General features: G+C 54.1%; 1 protein-coding gene across 3 annotated transcripts in view; it reads left to right on the top strand.

Annotated features, from left to right (window-relative positions):
• ZDHHC18 (zinc finger DHHC-type palmitoyltransferase 18) overlaps positions 1-13,698 on the top strand; it is a 28,345-nt gene extending 14,647 nt beyond the window's left edge. Inside the window, exons 3-10 of one of the 3 annotated variants that reach the window (XM_070383384.1) lie at positions 4,685-4,834; positions 6,418-6,555; positions 6,684-6,732; positions 7,229-7,331; positions 8,752-8,864; positions 9,732-9,831; positions 12,304-12,381; positions 12,952-13,698. In XM_070383384.1, coding sequence (XP_070239485.1) covers positions 4,685-4,834; positions 6,418-6,555; positions 6,684-6,732; positions 7,229-7,331; positions 8,752-8,864; positions 9,732-9,831; positions 12,304-12,345 — 695 coding nt within the window. In that variant the 3' untranslated portion in view covers positions 12,346-12,381; positions 12,952-13,698. Of the gene's footprint in view, positions 1-4,684; positions 4,835-6,417; positions 6,556-6,683; positions 6,733-7,228; positions 7,332-8,751; positions 8,865-9,731; positions 11,709-12,303; positions 12,382-12,951 lie in introns of those variants that run through there. The other 2 variants (XM_070383373.1, XM_070383394.1) reach the window with 2 other exon arrangements.

Here is a 13,698-nt window from a genome sequence, read left to right on the forward strand (position 1 = left end):
GGAAGAATAACACTCATTGTGGCAATTGCAAATTTACAAAAAGACCTCAAGCCCAAGCTTCAGGAACTTGGATTCACATCGTGATTCTGCCACTGTGTGGCCTTAGGCAAGTCACTCGCCTCACTGGAAAGGCTCCTAAACGGTAGCCTGGACATTAAGATGGTAACTGCCCCTCCGGAGATGTTGAAGAGGAGAATATATGCAAGCGCTTAGCGCACTAGCACTCGGTGACCTGTTCTCATTCCCTTCTTTCTCTCCGTAGTTCTATGAGCTGATAATAACAGTGCACACTATTTTTAAAAATTCATTTTTATTTGGCTGGATGGGGTCTTAGTTGCAGTATGTGGGATCGTTGTTCTGTCGTGTGAGATCTTTCATTGTGGTGCACGGACTCTCTAGTTGGTGGTGCGCAGGCTCAGCGGTTGTGGCGCGCAGGCTTAGTTGCTCTGTGGCATGTGGGATCCAGTTCCCCGACCAGGGATGCACCTGTGTCCCCTGCATTGCAGGGTGGATTCCTAACCACTGGACCCCCAAGGATGTCCCCCAGTGTACACTTCTTAAGCATTTGCTTTGTGCTGCTTCACGTGCATTAACTCATTTAATCCTCACAATAGCCCTATGGGGTAAGTACCCTTACTCCCATTCAGTGATCAAGGAAACAGAGGCAGAGAGGTTAAATGATCTGCCTTGTCACACATCTCACAAATGGCATCATCAGAAGAAACCCAGCTAGTAAGAGGTGCAGCTAGAATTCATGTCTCATCCTCCCTGTTATTCCCATTTTACAGATGAGAAAACTGAGAAAAATTCATTTGACTGCAGCCTCACACACAGCCTGTGGCAAAACTGAGTTTCAGAGTATGTTTGTTCGCCTCAAAGCCCCTGCCTTGACCATACTGCCATTACTAAGGAAGAGATGCTTAGACGTTTAGCTCCACTTTAAACACGCCACAGTTGAGGTGGTGGAGAGACAGCCTAGCAAAAGTCTCTGGTAGCTAAGAATGTAAGACACGAGTCTGGTTCATTGATACATGCCAAGCGCCTAGAATAGTGCCTGGCACATGGTAGGCACTCAGTAAGTAGTCACTGGAGCAAGTGGCCAAAGTAGAGGTATTATCGGGGAGTCAATCCCGTTTACTGGCTGGAAACATAGCCAAGGGCTGGGGATCCCAGGCGCCCCTGGGACTCAGAATTCCATCTGGGAAGGAGCTGCTGCTCTGGGGAGCACTGGTCCTCTTGGCCTGGGGCACCAAGAGGCTCCCTGGGTAGCTCTATGGGTTTTGATCTAGGTTCAGCACCCTGTTCTGCCAGCAGACCCAACATGTGACTTTGGACAAGTTACTTTCTGTTTTCTTTTTCCTTTTTCCTAGGCTTTTACTGAAGTATAACGGGCTTGCCAAAAGTGTACAACTCATAAGTGCTCTGTTTGTTGAGGGTTCACAGTGGGAACACACACATGTAATTAGCACACCCAGACCAAGAAGCAGTGGTGGAGCCCGCCTTGTTCCCCTTTCCAGTCTCTGTCACCTCCTGCCCCCACCCCACAAGGATATCCATGATCCTGGCTGTTAACACCATAGATTACAGTTACTTGTTTGTGAGCATTTTGTGCACTTACGCATTTGTGAGATTCATTCATATTGTTGTGTATAATTAAGGATCATTCGTTCTCACTGCTGTATAGAATGCTGTTGTGTGAATATACTACAGTTTTTTTCTCCATTCTACTACTGATGGGAGTTCGGGTCGTTCCAGATTTTGGCTATTTTGAGAATTGTTGCTAAGAACAGTCTTGCACTTGGCTTTGGTGCACGTCAACTCATGTGCATTTCTGCTGGGAAAACACCTCTGAGTGGGACTGCTGGGCTGCACATGCTGAGCTTTGGTAGTTAGTGCAGAACTGTTGTCTAAAGTGGTCAGATGAGATTTTGAGTTGCTGTACATTTTTGCCAACACTTGAGATATACATATATATATATATTTTTTTTTTTTCATGTTCACCATTCTGGTGCATATGTACTGGTAGCATATTGTGGTTTTAATTTGCATTTCTCTGATGACTAATGAGTATGAGCACTTTTTCATGTGTCTATTAGCCATTTGAACAGCTTCTTTTATAAAATGCCTGTTTGAATCTTTTGTCCGCGTTCAGATTGAGCTGTCTGATTTTTTTCTTACTGACTCATAGACTTCTTTATAGACTCTGGATACACATCCTTTGTCCTTTGTCAGATAAACATACTGCACATATCTTCTACTACTCTGAAGGTCATATTTTCATTCTCAATAATCTCTTTAGATGGACAGGAGTTCTTAATTGTGATAAAATGCTGTTTATCAAATTGTTCTTTTATGATCAGTTCCTTCGTGTCTTATTTAAGAAATCTTTGTCTGTTCCAGAGTCATGAAGCTGTTCTGTTTTTCTTTTTTTTAATCCAAAACGTTTTGTATTGAGCACCGTAGTCCATCTGGAATTGAGTTTGTATTAAGTGGGAGGCAGGCTTACAGTAATATGTGTGCTCAGTCGCGTCCAACTCTTTGTGACCCCGTTGACTGTAGCCTGCTAGGCTCCTCTCCCTGTGGAATCTTCCAGACAAGAATACCGGAGTGGGTAGCCATTCCCTTCTTCAGGGGATCTTCCTGATCCAGAGATCAAACCTGCGTCTCCCACATTGCAGGCAGATTCTTTAATACTGCACCTCCTGGGAAGTCCTTCTGACAGTCACATTTTCCCCCCCATTTGTGTATCCAGTGGATCCAGCATTGTTTTATCAGGAAGAGACCATTTTCCTCCTTGGCCCTGTGATGTTGCCTTTGTCCTGAATCACATGATCATATACATGTTAGGCCTGTTTCTGGAGTCTGTTCTGTTCCACTGGTCAGCATTTCTCCCCTTTTACCCAAACCCAGCTGTCTTAAGTACTAAGGCTTTATCATAAGTGTTAATGTCTTGCTGTATAAGACCTGGCTTTGTTCTTCAAGAGTGCCTTGGCTATTCCTGGCCCTTTGATTTCTATATGAATTTTAGAATGAGTTTGTTGATTTCCACACACACACACACAAACCCCAACTGGGATTATATTGAATCTAAAAATTAATTTGGAGAGAATAAATTGTTTTCTAATACTGAATCTGCCAATCCATGAATATCATGTATCTCTGCATTTCTTTTTCTCTTAAAATTTTTATTATGAAAAATTTCAAACGTTCAGAAAAGTGGGAAGAATTAGTATAATAAATTTGTATAAATTCACCATCTAGATTAAATCGTTGTTACTAGTGTGTCATATGTGTCACACAAACATATATGTCACGTTAAACCATTTCATAGTAAATTATACACATAGTAAAATATACACTTACCCCGTAAATACTTCAGCATGTATCTCCAAGGTTTAAGGATACCCTGCTCCATAATGACAATTCCATTATCCCGTCTAGGAGAATTCATGGTTCCCAGATTTTTAATCTATAGTCACTTGTTCCCCCTTGCTCCCCAACTTTCTTCTGTTGCTGTGTTTTGTCTTGTTTTTTAATAATTTTATTTATTTATGTTTTGGCCATGCTGGGTCTTGATTGCTGCGCGGGCTTTTCTCCAGTTTCAGAGAGCAGGGGCTGCTCTCTAGTTGGGGTGCGTCTCATTGCAATGGTTTCCCTCGTTGCTGAGCACAGGCTCTCGGGCCCACGGGCTTCAGTGGTTACGGCTCCCAGGCTCTGGAGCACAGGCTCAGTAGTCATGGCTCACGGGCTTCGTTGCTCCAAGGCATGTGTGATCTCCCTGGATCGGGGATCGAGCTTGCGTCTCCTGCACTGGCAGGCGGATTCTTTACCACTGAGCCACCAAGGGAAGCCCCCTGTTTTGTTTTGTTTTTGAAAACAGGATCCGTTCTAGGATCAAGCATTGCACTGGTTTCTATCTCTTAAATCTTTAAATTTAGAAGCATCTCCCTTCTCCTTTTGTAAGCAACACTGACTCTTAAAAAATTCTTTCTTAACTGGAGCAGAGTTGAAATGCAGTGTGACACTGGCATTTGTCAGGGAGCAGGGCAGTGCTTGCAGGCGCCACACACCCTGCGTCTGACTGCTTCCTCATAGCGTGCTCTCACTGTGTCCTCTGTCCCTCCTGGAAACCAGAACTCAGATCTAGGCTTGTTTGAAAGAAAGTGAAAGTGTTAGTCGCTCAGTCGTGTCTGACTCTTTGCAACCCTGTGGACTGTAGCCTGCCGGCTCCTCTGTCCATGGGATTCTCCAGGCAAGAGTACTGGAGCGGGTTGCCATTCCTTTCTCCAGGGCATCTTCCTGACCCAGGGATCGAACCCAGGTCTCCTGCATTGCAGGTGGATTCTTTACAGTCCCTGGTGGGTCAGACGATAAGGATGCAAATAAAGCTCGCTGGGATGTTTAGATGCAGATGAAGCTCACTAAGCCTTCCCAGGTCTCCCTCCCTGAAAGCCCTTCCTGAAGTGGCACGTGAGCAGGGGTGTGAAGCTTCTCCACAGCACTTGACAGCAAGTCTTGGTGGGTGGTCACAGCTCTCGATGCCCTCGGCAGCCATCTTGCCCTAATGTTTGTCCCCCCAAGCAGCTTCCCTGAAGCTTCTCTCGTCCTGGCCAGGCAGTACTGGCTCCCCCCTCCCCCGGACGGGGCTTGGCCATCCCCCATCTGTCTCTCCTCCCCTTCTCAGACAACACAGGCAGTTCCACGTACCGGCCACCCCCTCGGACCCGGGAGGTGATGATCAACGGGCAGGTGGTGAAGCTGAAGTACTGCTTCACCTGTAAGATGTTTCGGCCGCCCCGCACCTCACACTGCAGCGTCTGCGACAACTGTGTGGGTAAGTGGGAGGCAGCAGAGGGGGGCGCGGGCAGTCCTGAGAGGGATGGAGCCCTGGAGACCGGGAGTCGCTTGTGGGGGGGCGGGGGCGTCTGGGCAGGAAGTCTGGTTCCCTCAGATTTGCTCTGACTGAGGAGGGGCTGCAGGGAGGGGCCCTGAATGTGACCAGTGGTATCGCAGCTTCAGCCCAGGGTGGGTGGATTCCTCCCCCAGCTCTGAAATGGACATAGAGACGCCTTGGTTTGGTCCTCAGCAGGTCCAGGATCCAGAGTCTGGAGCATGACATTCTAGACATGTGGCCCAGGGCCAGCTCTGCTGAAAGTCCTGGGTTTTGGACTGACAAGAATCTGGGAACCGAGGAGTTCATGCCAGTGAGGTAGAGAGGGTGGAGCTGGGATTGGAAGCTAAGCTCCTGACCCACAACTGCCGTGGTTGTTGGGGAGCCAGAGACTGTCTCGTCCCCTCTCACCACTCTCTGGAGGCCCAGCAGCTCAGACAGGGACCCAGGTGTGCCTCTGGGAGGGTGTTGTAAGGGAGAGGCTCTGCGAGAGGACCCAGGTGAGCTGAGCCATGGTGACTGTGCACAGTCCCCAGGGCGGTGAGCTCATGACGCTAGCTCAGCACTCCCTGAGCAGGGGAGCCGGGGGAGCACCCGGACAGCAGGCCAAGAAATGGGTGACTCAGTGGGTGTCGTTCCTCCCTGAGAATCTGCCCCACCCACCCTCTGTGAAGGGCGCTGGCCCGGTGTAGGCCTGCGTCAGGCTTGTGACCTACATTCCCACAGGGGACTTTTCACCTGCCTGGGCGTGACCCCACCCCTGGGACACAGTGCTGGTGTGAGCTCAGCCCTCTGACTAGGCCTCCAATGCCGCTTCTCCACAAGTTATAGCGGGCCCGCCCCTCCCCGGTCCTCTGTTCTAGAGCTAGGGAGCAGGGGTCATTGGTTGTTGCCAAGGGGCCAGGATCGTAGGCAGCAAGTCCTTTCTGTGGGTCTTCTTCATGCCAGACTCTGCCAGGCCCTGGGGTTCAGCCCAGGCCCTCTCATGGAGCTCACAGTGGAGCAGGGGTTACAGTTGTGCTTATTGTGTTTGGTCGCGTCCGACTCCTTGCGACCCCACACACTGTAGCCCACCAGGCTCCTCTGTCCATGGAATTTTCCAGGCAAGAATACTGTGGGTTGCCAGTTCCTACTCCGGGGGATCTTCCTGACCCAGAGATCGAACCTGCATCTCTTGCATTGGCAAGCGATTCTTTACCACTACGGCACTTGGGAAGGGGTTACAAGCCAACCTGCTAATTGTAAATAAACATATAAACCCATGTAGGCAAAGTGCTGCAAAGGACAAGTGCCAGGGAAGTGGGGCAAATAACAGGGGCCTCACTCTCCTCTGAGGTTGAAGGAGAACTTTCTCAAGGATGTGGCCTTGCAGCCAAGACACAGAGGAACCGGCAGGTGAAGGGCCAGAGGCCAGGAGTGTCGAGGAACTGAGAGTTGCATGTGGACAGGGTGAGGGGGTGGGGTCACCCAGCTGTGGCGGGAGGCCTTAAACCCCCGGCGCTGACCTGCCTCCCTGGCCCTTCCAGAACGGTTTGACCATCACTGCCCCTGGGTGGGCAACTGTGTGGGGAAACGGAACTACCGCTTCTTCTATGCATTCATTCTCTCCCTCTCATTCCTGACGGCCTTCATCTTCGCCTGTGTGGTCACCCACCTGACGCTGCGTGAGTTAGGGGTGACGGAGGGGGGTGGGTCAGGGCTAAGCGGGAGGGCCGGGGGCAAGCTCAGCCAGCTCAAGGGACCGTGGTCACTGTCCCTTGAGCCATGCCCTCTCCTGTCTCTTCCTCCCCAGGCTCTCAGGGAAGCAACTTCCTCTCCACTCTGAAGGAGACACCAGCGAGATATCCTTTGTCGGCAAGGGGGAGCCCTGGTGGGACCTGAGGCCCCTTCCCTGAGGCGGGTCCCCACACCACATCCTGTAAACAGAGGGCAATGGGATAGAGCTGATGTTTGTCCTCTGGAATCCAGCGTGCCAGCTGCTCCTGTTCACCCCCAAGCTAGAGCCCATTCTGAATGGGCTGTTGTGGGGCCAGAATTGCCAAGAACTCCCAGGAGCACAGCCCCCTGAGATACCCAGCTCTCTGGACTGTGCCCTGTCCGTGGCTCTGGTATTTGAAACCCTCAGTTCCGTCTTCCGTCCATGACCCTGGGCTTGTCCTGCCCTGTGGGGGCTCTTGAACCCTCCTTGTGGCCCAGAAGAGGATCTGCTGAGATTATAGACGGTTACAAACTTACCTCCCTTCCGGGGGAGTAGCTGCACAGAGGGATGGGTGAGAGAGGCTGGTGAGGGAGGCTCCCAGCCCCGGTCCCGTGTGGGTCCTTGACTGCACCGCTCACCGTGCTGGAGTTGGTGATCTGCTTCTTCTCCATCTGGTCCATCCTGGGCCTCTCAGGGTTTCACACTTACCTCGTCGCCTCCAACCTGACAACTAATGAAGATGTGAGTAAAGGCTCGAGCAGCAGCTCATCCCTGGGCCAGATCCTGGGATGGGGGCAGGGCTGAAGGAGCCTGGGCAGCCACAGTGCAGCCCTGACCCCCAAACTTCTGGGAAAATGCAGGCAGAGAGGCGAGGTAGCCCAGCATCTCCCTCCAGGGCTCAGGGCTGGGCTCTGGGAGACCCTGGGCAGGCCCCGAGGTTGCTTTCTCCCTAACCCCACCAGAGCAGCACTGACCCCATTGCTATACACTTGGCCGGCTCATTACCATTTCCAGAGTTCTTGCAGTTTCCATCCTCTCTTTGGGTCCTTTTGCCTCCGAGCTGAGTGACTTGCCCCAGGTCACCAGCTGGAAAGGGACAGAGCCAGGGTTGCACTCGGAAGCTCAGGCCCATCACGCTGTCCTCGTAGACAACAGCGATTCCACTGTTCTCAGGGAGTCCTGGGGCTCTCTGAGGCATCCTTAGTGAGGGGGGCGGTCAAGAGAGAAGCCTGAAGCTCCATTAGCCTCCCCACTCCCCCTGCTGCCTTGTAGATCTCTACCAACAAACCTTGTCTGTTGGAGCACCCACTATGTGCTGAGCCCTGGGCCAGACCTGACCCCTCCCCTCCCATCCTTCCAAGCAACAATAAATGAGAGCATCTGTCCCAGGGCTGGCATCTAATATTGCTCAGAGGCCCATGGACCAACGGAAAATACGTTCCTTGACCTCAGCCTGTCATTTGGAGAAAGGAACTTAACAGGCATGACAGGGTATCACATGCTGGGTGATTGGTACAGAGCAGAAATGACATCAGCCAGCTTCTCCCAAGGTGATTTCCTGGGGGCTGTTTCTGCAGGATATCACTAGGGGTTAAGCAGAAATGGGCGTCATGGCCAGATACATTTGGAAGACTCCACGGTGCAGTCAAGCCGGTCTCCTTCACTGCTGGTCTCCTCAGTGCCTTTGACAGCCAGCTCCGTGGAGCTAGAGAGGGGCAGGGTTTCATCTCATGCTTCGACAGCGTTGCTAGAGTTCCCTGGTTTTCAAATGAGAACTGAGACTCAGAAACAGTGCTCTGTCCGGGGTCACGAGCAAGTCTGGGAGAACCAGAGTTCACAGCTAGGTCAGCCTGAGCCCTGGACCCTTGCACTAGCCTCCTTCCTGGGTGGCTGGCAAGAGAAGGAATGATGCACCCCGAAAGCTTCCTCTGGAGGCATCTCTCTGGCTCTGCTCTGACTTCTGTCTTGGTCAGAGCCTCCTCTTCTGGGTGCCTCCCTGACACCCAGCAGACCCCCACATTCTCACGGAACGACTAAAGGGTAAAGGCACATTCCCTCCAATAGGCTAGCCAGAATTGGTTTCAGAATGTGCTGGTCTTCCCCAGCCTCTAGAAGGGGAAATGAAGGGAGTACCTGACTCAGAGCTCCTTCCTGCTTGCAGATCAAAGGCTCGTGGTCCAACAAGAGGGGCGGCGAGGCCTCCGTCAACCCCTACAGCCATAAAAGTGTTATCACCAACTGCTGTGCTGTGCTCTGTGGCCCCCTACCTCCCAGGTAAGCCAGGGGGTGTGTGTGGGAGGTCACAGGGCCTGGCCTGGCCAGTGTGTGCGTGTGGAGTGGGGTTGGGTAGCTCTGTGAGTCTCCTCTCAAAGAGGTTCTGGAATCACTGACCTCTCCACACCAAAGATGCCCTCCATCCATCATCCCCTGCTGTGTGGCACTTGTCCCAGAAAGGAATTCAGTAGGGTTGTAATTTGTAATCCTGTGTGCTCATTGTAGAAAAAGTTAAGTACAAAATATCAGAAAGAGTATTAGATATCACATGTAATCTTACTCCTCAGGTATCAGCACAATGAATGCTCTGTCTACCTTGAGGCACTCTGCTGTCCGGTGCTGATGGCTGGACTGGGTGGAGCCTCATCTCCCTCCTGGTGGTTCAGCTCTGCGGGGAAACGCCCCATCTGTCCGGACACTAGGGGGCGCCAGATGTCCAGATCGGGAATTCAATTGGAAGCCGTGGGGGCGGGTTGGGGGTGGGGTAAGATTTCCTCACACCTTCCCCACCTCCTCCCGCCCAATATCCCATATGCCTGTCACCTATCCCGCCCCTGGGGAAAGGACAGTACGAACTGCAGGATCTCCCAATGCCCTTTCGTCCTGCTCTTCTCGCCTGCAGCTTGGGAGCCCGACAGAAAGCCAGGCAGTTTGAATTAATAGTGGATAAATTCTGTGGCCCAAAGCCAGGTGTCCAGAGTAGAGAGGGCCCTTCCAGAAAGGAAGGGTCTTGAGCCACCAACTGGAGCAGCCTTTCTAGGGCTGGGTCTTGCCTCGTCTGGGAGATGGACCCAGCTGTCCAGGCCCTGGCCTGGAGCTGTGGTGTCAGGCAGGGCCCTCATGTGTCCCCCTCTTGTCTTTTGGAAGCCTGATTGACCGGAGGGGATTTGTGCAGTCCGACACCGTGTTGCCCTCGCCCGTCAGAAGCGACGAGCCAGCCTGCGGAGCCAAGCCCGATGCCAGCATGGTAGGAAGCCACCCATGAACTGGGCTCAGTACTTGCCACCTGCTGGCCTGTCTGCCCCTCCGCACTCACCTGCCACCCTCCACACCTGCCAGGACCTCCTCCCCATTCCACCTGAAGGGAAGCAGAGCCGCCCAAGACTGCTTGAGTCTTTTCGTATTTATTTCCCACCCTGCGTGGCTTTCCCCACACTGTGCCATGGCTGTACCCTCTGCTCCCCAGACCAGGCTCACACGGCCGGGGGCCCTAAGTTCCCCAAGCTGGTCAGTGGCAGGAGTGCCAGGAGAGAGAGGCCAGGGCCCCTGAGGCTGCCCAGCGGACCACGCCAAGCCTCTGCCCAGCCGTGCCCTGTGTGAGTGAGGCTGCAGACTGAGTGTGCTGCCTCCCGGGTTGGGGAGCTGCTGGGCCCTGCTGAGCCGGGGTCCGAGGGGGTGAAGCCGGACTGAGAAGTCGGCTCCGGACAGCAGGCTGTCGGAGAGGATGCCTCTGGGGGCTGCTTGGGCGTCTGGGCCCTTCCTTCCTTCTGGGAGAGCCGTCGTTCTTTGTTCTGTTTTTGTTTTTGTATGGAGTCGGCCAGTAGACTAGAGCTGGGGCTCCAGGTAGAGAGGGCGGAGTTGGGGGTGGGTGGGAGGAGCAGCCTGCGTCAGAGGAAGCCAAATCAGCCAGCCAGACACCCGAGACCTCAGCTCCTGCATGATTCCTGGGCGGCACACTAGGAAGGGGGAGCCTCGCCCCCCTCTGCCCACGGAGGGTTCTCCAAGGGCCCAACCTGCACCCCCCTCCACCTCCCTCCCAGGCCAGGTCTGGGGATGGGCAGGTTTTACTCATGCTGGCAATACTTGAAACGGGTTTATTAACGCTGGGTATTTTGCACAATTTTATAGACCTCTTTTCTACATAGCATTTTTTTTAATGGAAGAAAAAAGAAAAAGTCAGCCACATTGCTATCTTTGTAGTGCCAGGTGAAGGGTTATCAGAAGGCACCTTGGTTTTAATAAGTTTATTACAAGAGGCCTTCTGGCTGTGAGTGAGCGAGTGTGTGTGTGTGCACGTGTGGGTGCTCTTGTACGAATGTGGCTGGCTCCCACACCCCCTGGGTTGCCTCACTCTCTGCCATCGCCCTTGGGTAACAGCCGGTGGTGGCAGCAGCAGGAGCAGCCTGAGCCGTGGGGACGGGGAGTGTGTGCATTGGTCACAGGAGACCCCTGGGCTCCTGCTGCAGTCCAGCCCATCCTCCTTGCCCCCCTCCAAGGACCTCAAACAGTGGCCTGGACTCGGCCACCCAGCCCCCAGGTCAGGCTTCCAGCTGGGACCTGCCCAGACAGGCTGGGGCCTGGTCAGCTGGATGGGGTAATGGCTGTGGGGAGTGGCTGCCTCGCCACAGCCCCTCCTCCGGGATCTGAGTATGGGACCCAGCCCCAGGGGCTAGAGCGTGGCCAACTGAGGGCCTCCCTCCAGGAAGGACCAGGGTGGGCTGAAACGAGTGAAGGTTGGCCTAAATCTGGGCCAGAAACTTAGACGATGGCCCTCCTCTCCTGGGAGCGACAGTTTCTTGTCACAATAGATAGGAAATTGTCCCTCTGTCCCCCTTCCTTGGCCCTCTAAGAGGGTCAAAGCCCTTGGAAAAGGACATAGGAAGTCCCCGCACCTTGTCCTTCCTTGCTCCAGAGGCTGGTGGGTCACAGGCAGCTGAGGAGTCACAGCCACCAGGAGTCCCCTCTGGGAGAAACCACTTCGCCCCAGCCTCAGGGCCCTGGGCCCTGCTGCAGTGGGAGTGAGGGGTGGGGAGGAAGCTGGCTAGAGGAGGGGACTCTGACCTGCCTTTTATTTAAGCCAGTTTTCTTTGTTCCTGCTTGTAATAAAATTTTTGTTTTTAAGAATTGATTTGCTTTGGTTTGGTTTTTGTTTGCTCTTTCTTTGCTGAGGCCCCGACTGGCAGCCCTCTGTTCTTTTAGCCAGACTTGGTCTTTCCTCTTCAGTTCAGTTTAGTCGCTCAGTCGTGTCTGACTCTTTGCGACCCCAGGGACTGCAGCACGCCAGGCTTCCCTGTCCATCACCAACTCCCGGAGCCTGCTCAGACTCTTGTCCATCGAGTCGGTGATGCCTGGGTAGACAGAAAGAGGGCAGGCAGCCCAGTGCTCCAGCTGAAGCTCTCTCCTGGCTGGAGTCTGCTTGCTGGAGGCCGAGCACAGAGGGCTATAGCTAGGCCCCCGCAGGCAGGGCAGAAAAGGCCATCTGGTCCTCTCTCCATCCCCTCTACTTTCTCTGGCCCTGGGGGCTTGCAACCCCTAAGTTCTTCTTTCTTTTCTGTCTTTCCACTCTGACCTCCAGTGACTGCTTAGCTAAGAAAATGTTTGTAAAGAAGTAGATTGCAGTTTGAGAGCCAGAGCCTCCCTGGCCCCCACCCCCGCCTGGGCAGCAGGGCCCCACCAGACAGCTCGTAACCCTGGCCCACCTCTCTGGTATCTCCCCCAGGAGGACACCTGTCAGGATTTTGCCATCTCCTGCACAGCCTGAGGGGAGCTAACAGGCCTCTTTGCAGAGGGTTAGCTGGTAAGACTGTATCTCCCCCGTCGGCCAGCAGCACTGCCCGCTCCCCTCACACACCATACCATCTTCATCGCATGCCTCGCCGCCCCCACGGGGCCCATTCATCTGTCTGGTGTGTGGTGCAGTGTGTGTGCTGGCGGTGGTAGGGCCCTCAGGACTGCCCCCCCATCAGCAGAAGGGCCGGGGCGTGGGCGCAGGGCTAGGAGCCGCCCCACCCTGGACAGAGGAAGTGGCTTCACGCAGAGCAGCTCTCCAGCTGGAGCAGGAGGTGAAGGGCGAGGTCGGGAGAGGATGGCACACCTGCCCTGGGGCGCTGGAGCCTGCTCTGGCGGGTCCTGGTGCGCAGGGGCCCTCGGTCACTAACTTGTGTCCTAGCTTTCTGTCCTGCTGAGCTTTTTCTCTCACCTGCCCGTTTTCTCTCCTGCTTGGTTGCCTGCTACCCGAGCCTCGGCCCTTCTGTGGGGAAGACGCAGGTGCTGTGGCCACCCCTTCTCCCTGCCGGCCTCCTCTCTGCTCCCCATCGCGCTAACCCTCTCTCTTCTCCTCCTTTGCTGTCCTGCCCTGGATCTCCAGTGTATGCGGGGGCTTAAGGACCTCCTGAGGACCACTGCTCTCTGCCTCTCCAGGAGCGGCCTGGGGGGCGCCAGGCCCTCGGCACCTCCACCTGCCTAACCCGTGGCCCGTCTGCCACCGTCTGTGCCTACAGGGTCTGCCCCCAAGCCTGCCCCACACGTATTCTCTCTAGGGCCCCCCCCAGAGGAGGCAGGGGTTGGCCTCTCTGCCCCTGCTCCTACTCCACGCGCACGGCCAGAGTGTAGAAGGCCAGAAAGCAGCTGTCAGCACAATGATGTCAGACTCTGCTGAAACTCGCCCTCCCCTCCTCCACCTTCCTTCCCCTTCCCCAGATCCGTCCAGAGTTAAGACTCTAGGAATCTTGCCTTACAGCCTGCCCACCCCCAGGATCAGGCAGAGCTCTAGTCTAGCTGAGCAGGTTTCTTCAGGAGCCTTCTGGGGTGTTGATGACGCTGCTGAACAAGTTTGGTGACTGTTCTGAGCATAGCTGGTTTGACACTGTTCCCACGGCACCCCCCCCACCCCCCACCCAGCAGGTAGGACGCAAGGAGGACGCTGTCCCTCTTTGCTTCAGGCACCGAGGGGCGGGCTAGCGCTGACAGCCCCAAGCTCTTTAGAGGAACTGAAGGCAACCAGGCAGGCCTAGGGAATCTGCTGAGCCCATGGCGGGATGGGGGTGGGGGGCTGCTTGTCTACTGTCCTGTACCTTTTTTTAACCAAAATAAAGATCTCCCTCTTCTTGCCATA

This window comes from Bos mutus, chromosome 2 (assembly GCF_027580195.1).
Source record: "Bos mutus isolate GX-2022 chromosome 2, NWIPB_WYAK_1.1, whole genome shotgun sequence".
Classification (NCBI taxonomy): Eukaryota; Metazoa; Chordata; class Mammalia; order Artiodactyla; family Bovidae; genus Bos; species Bos mutus.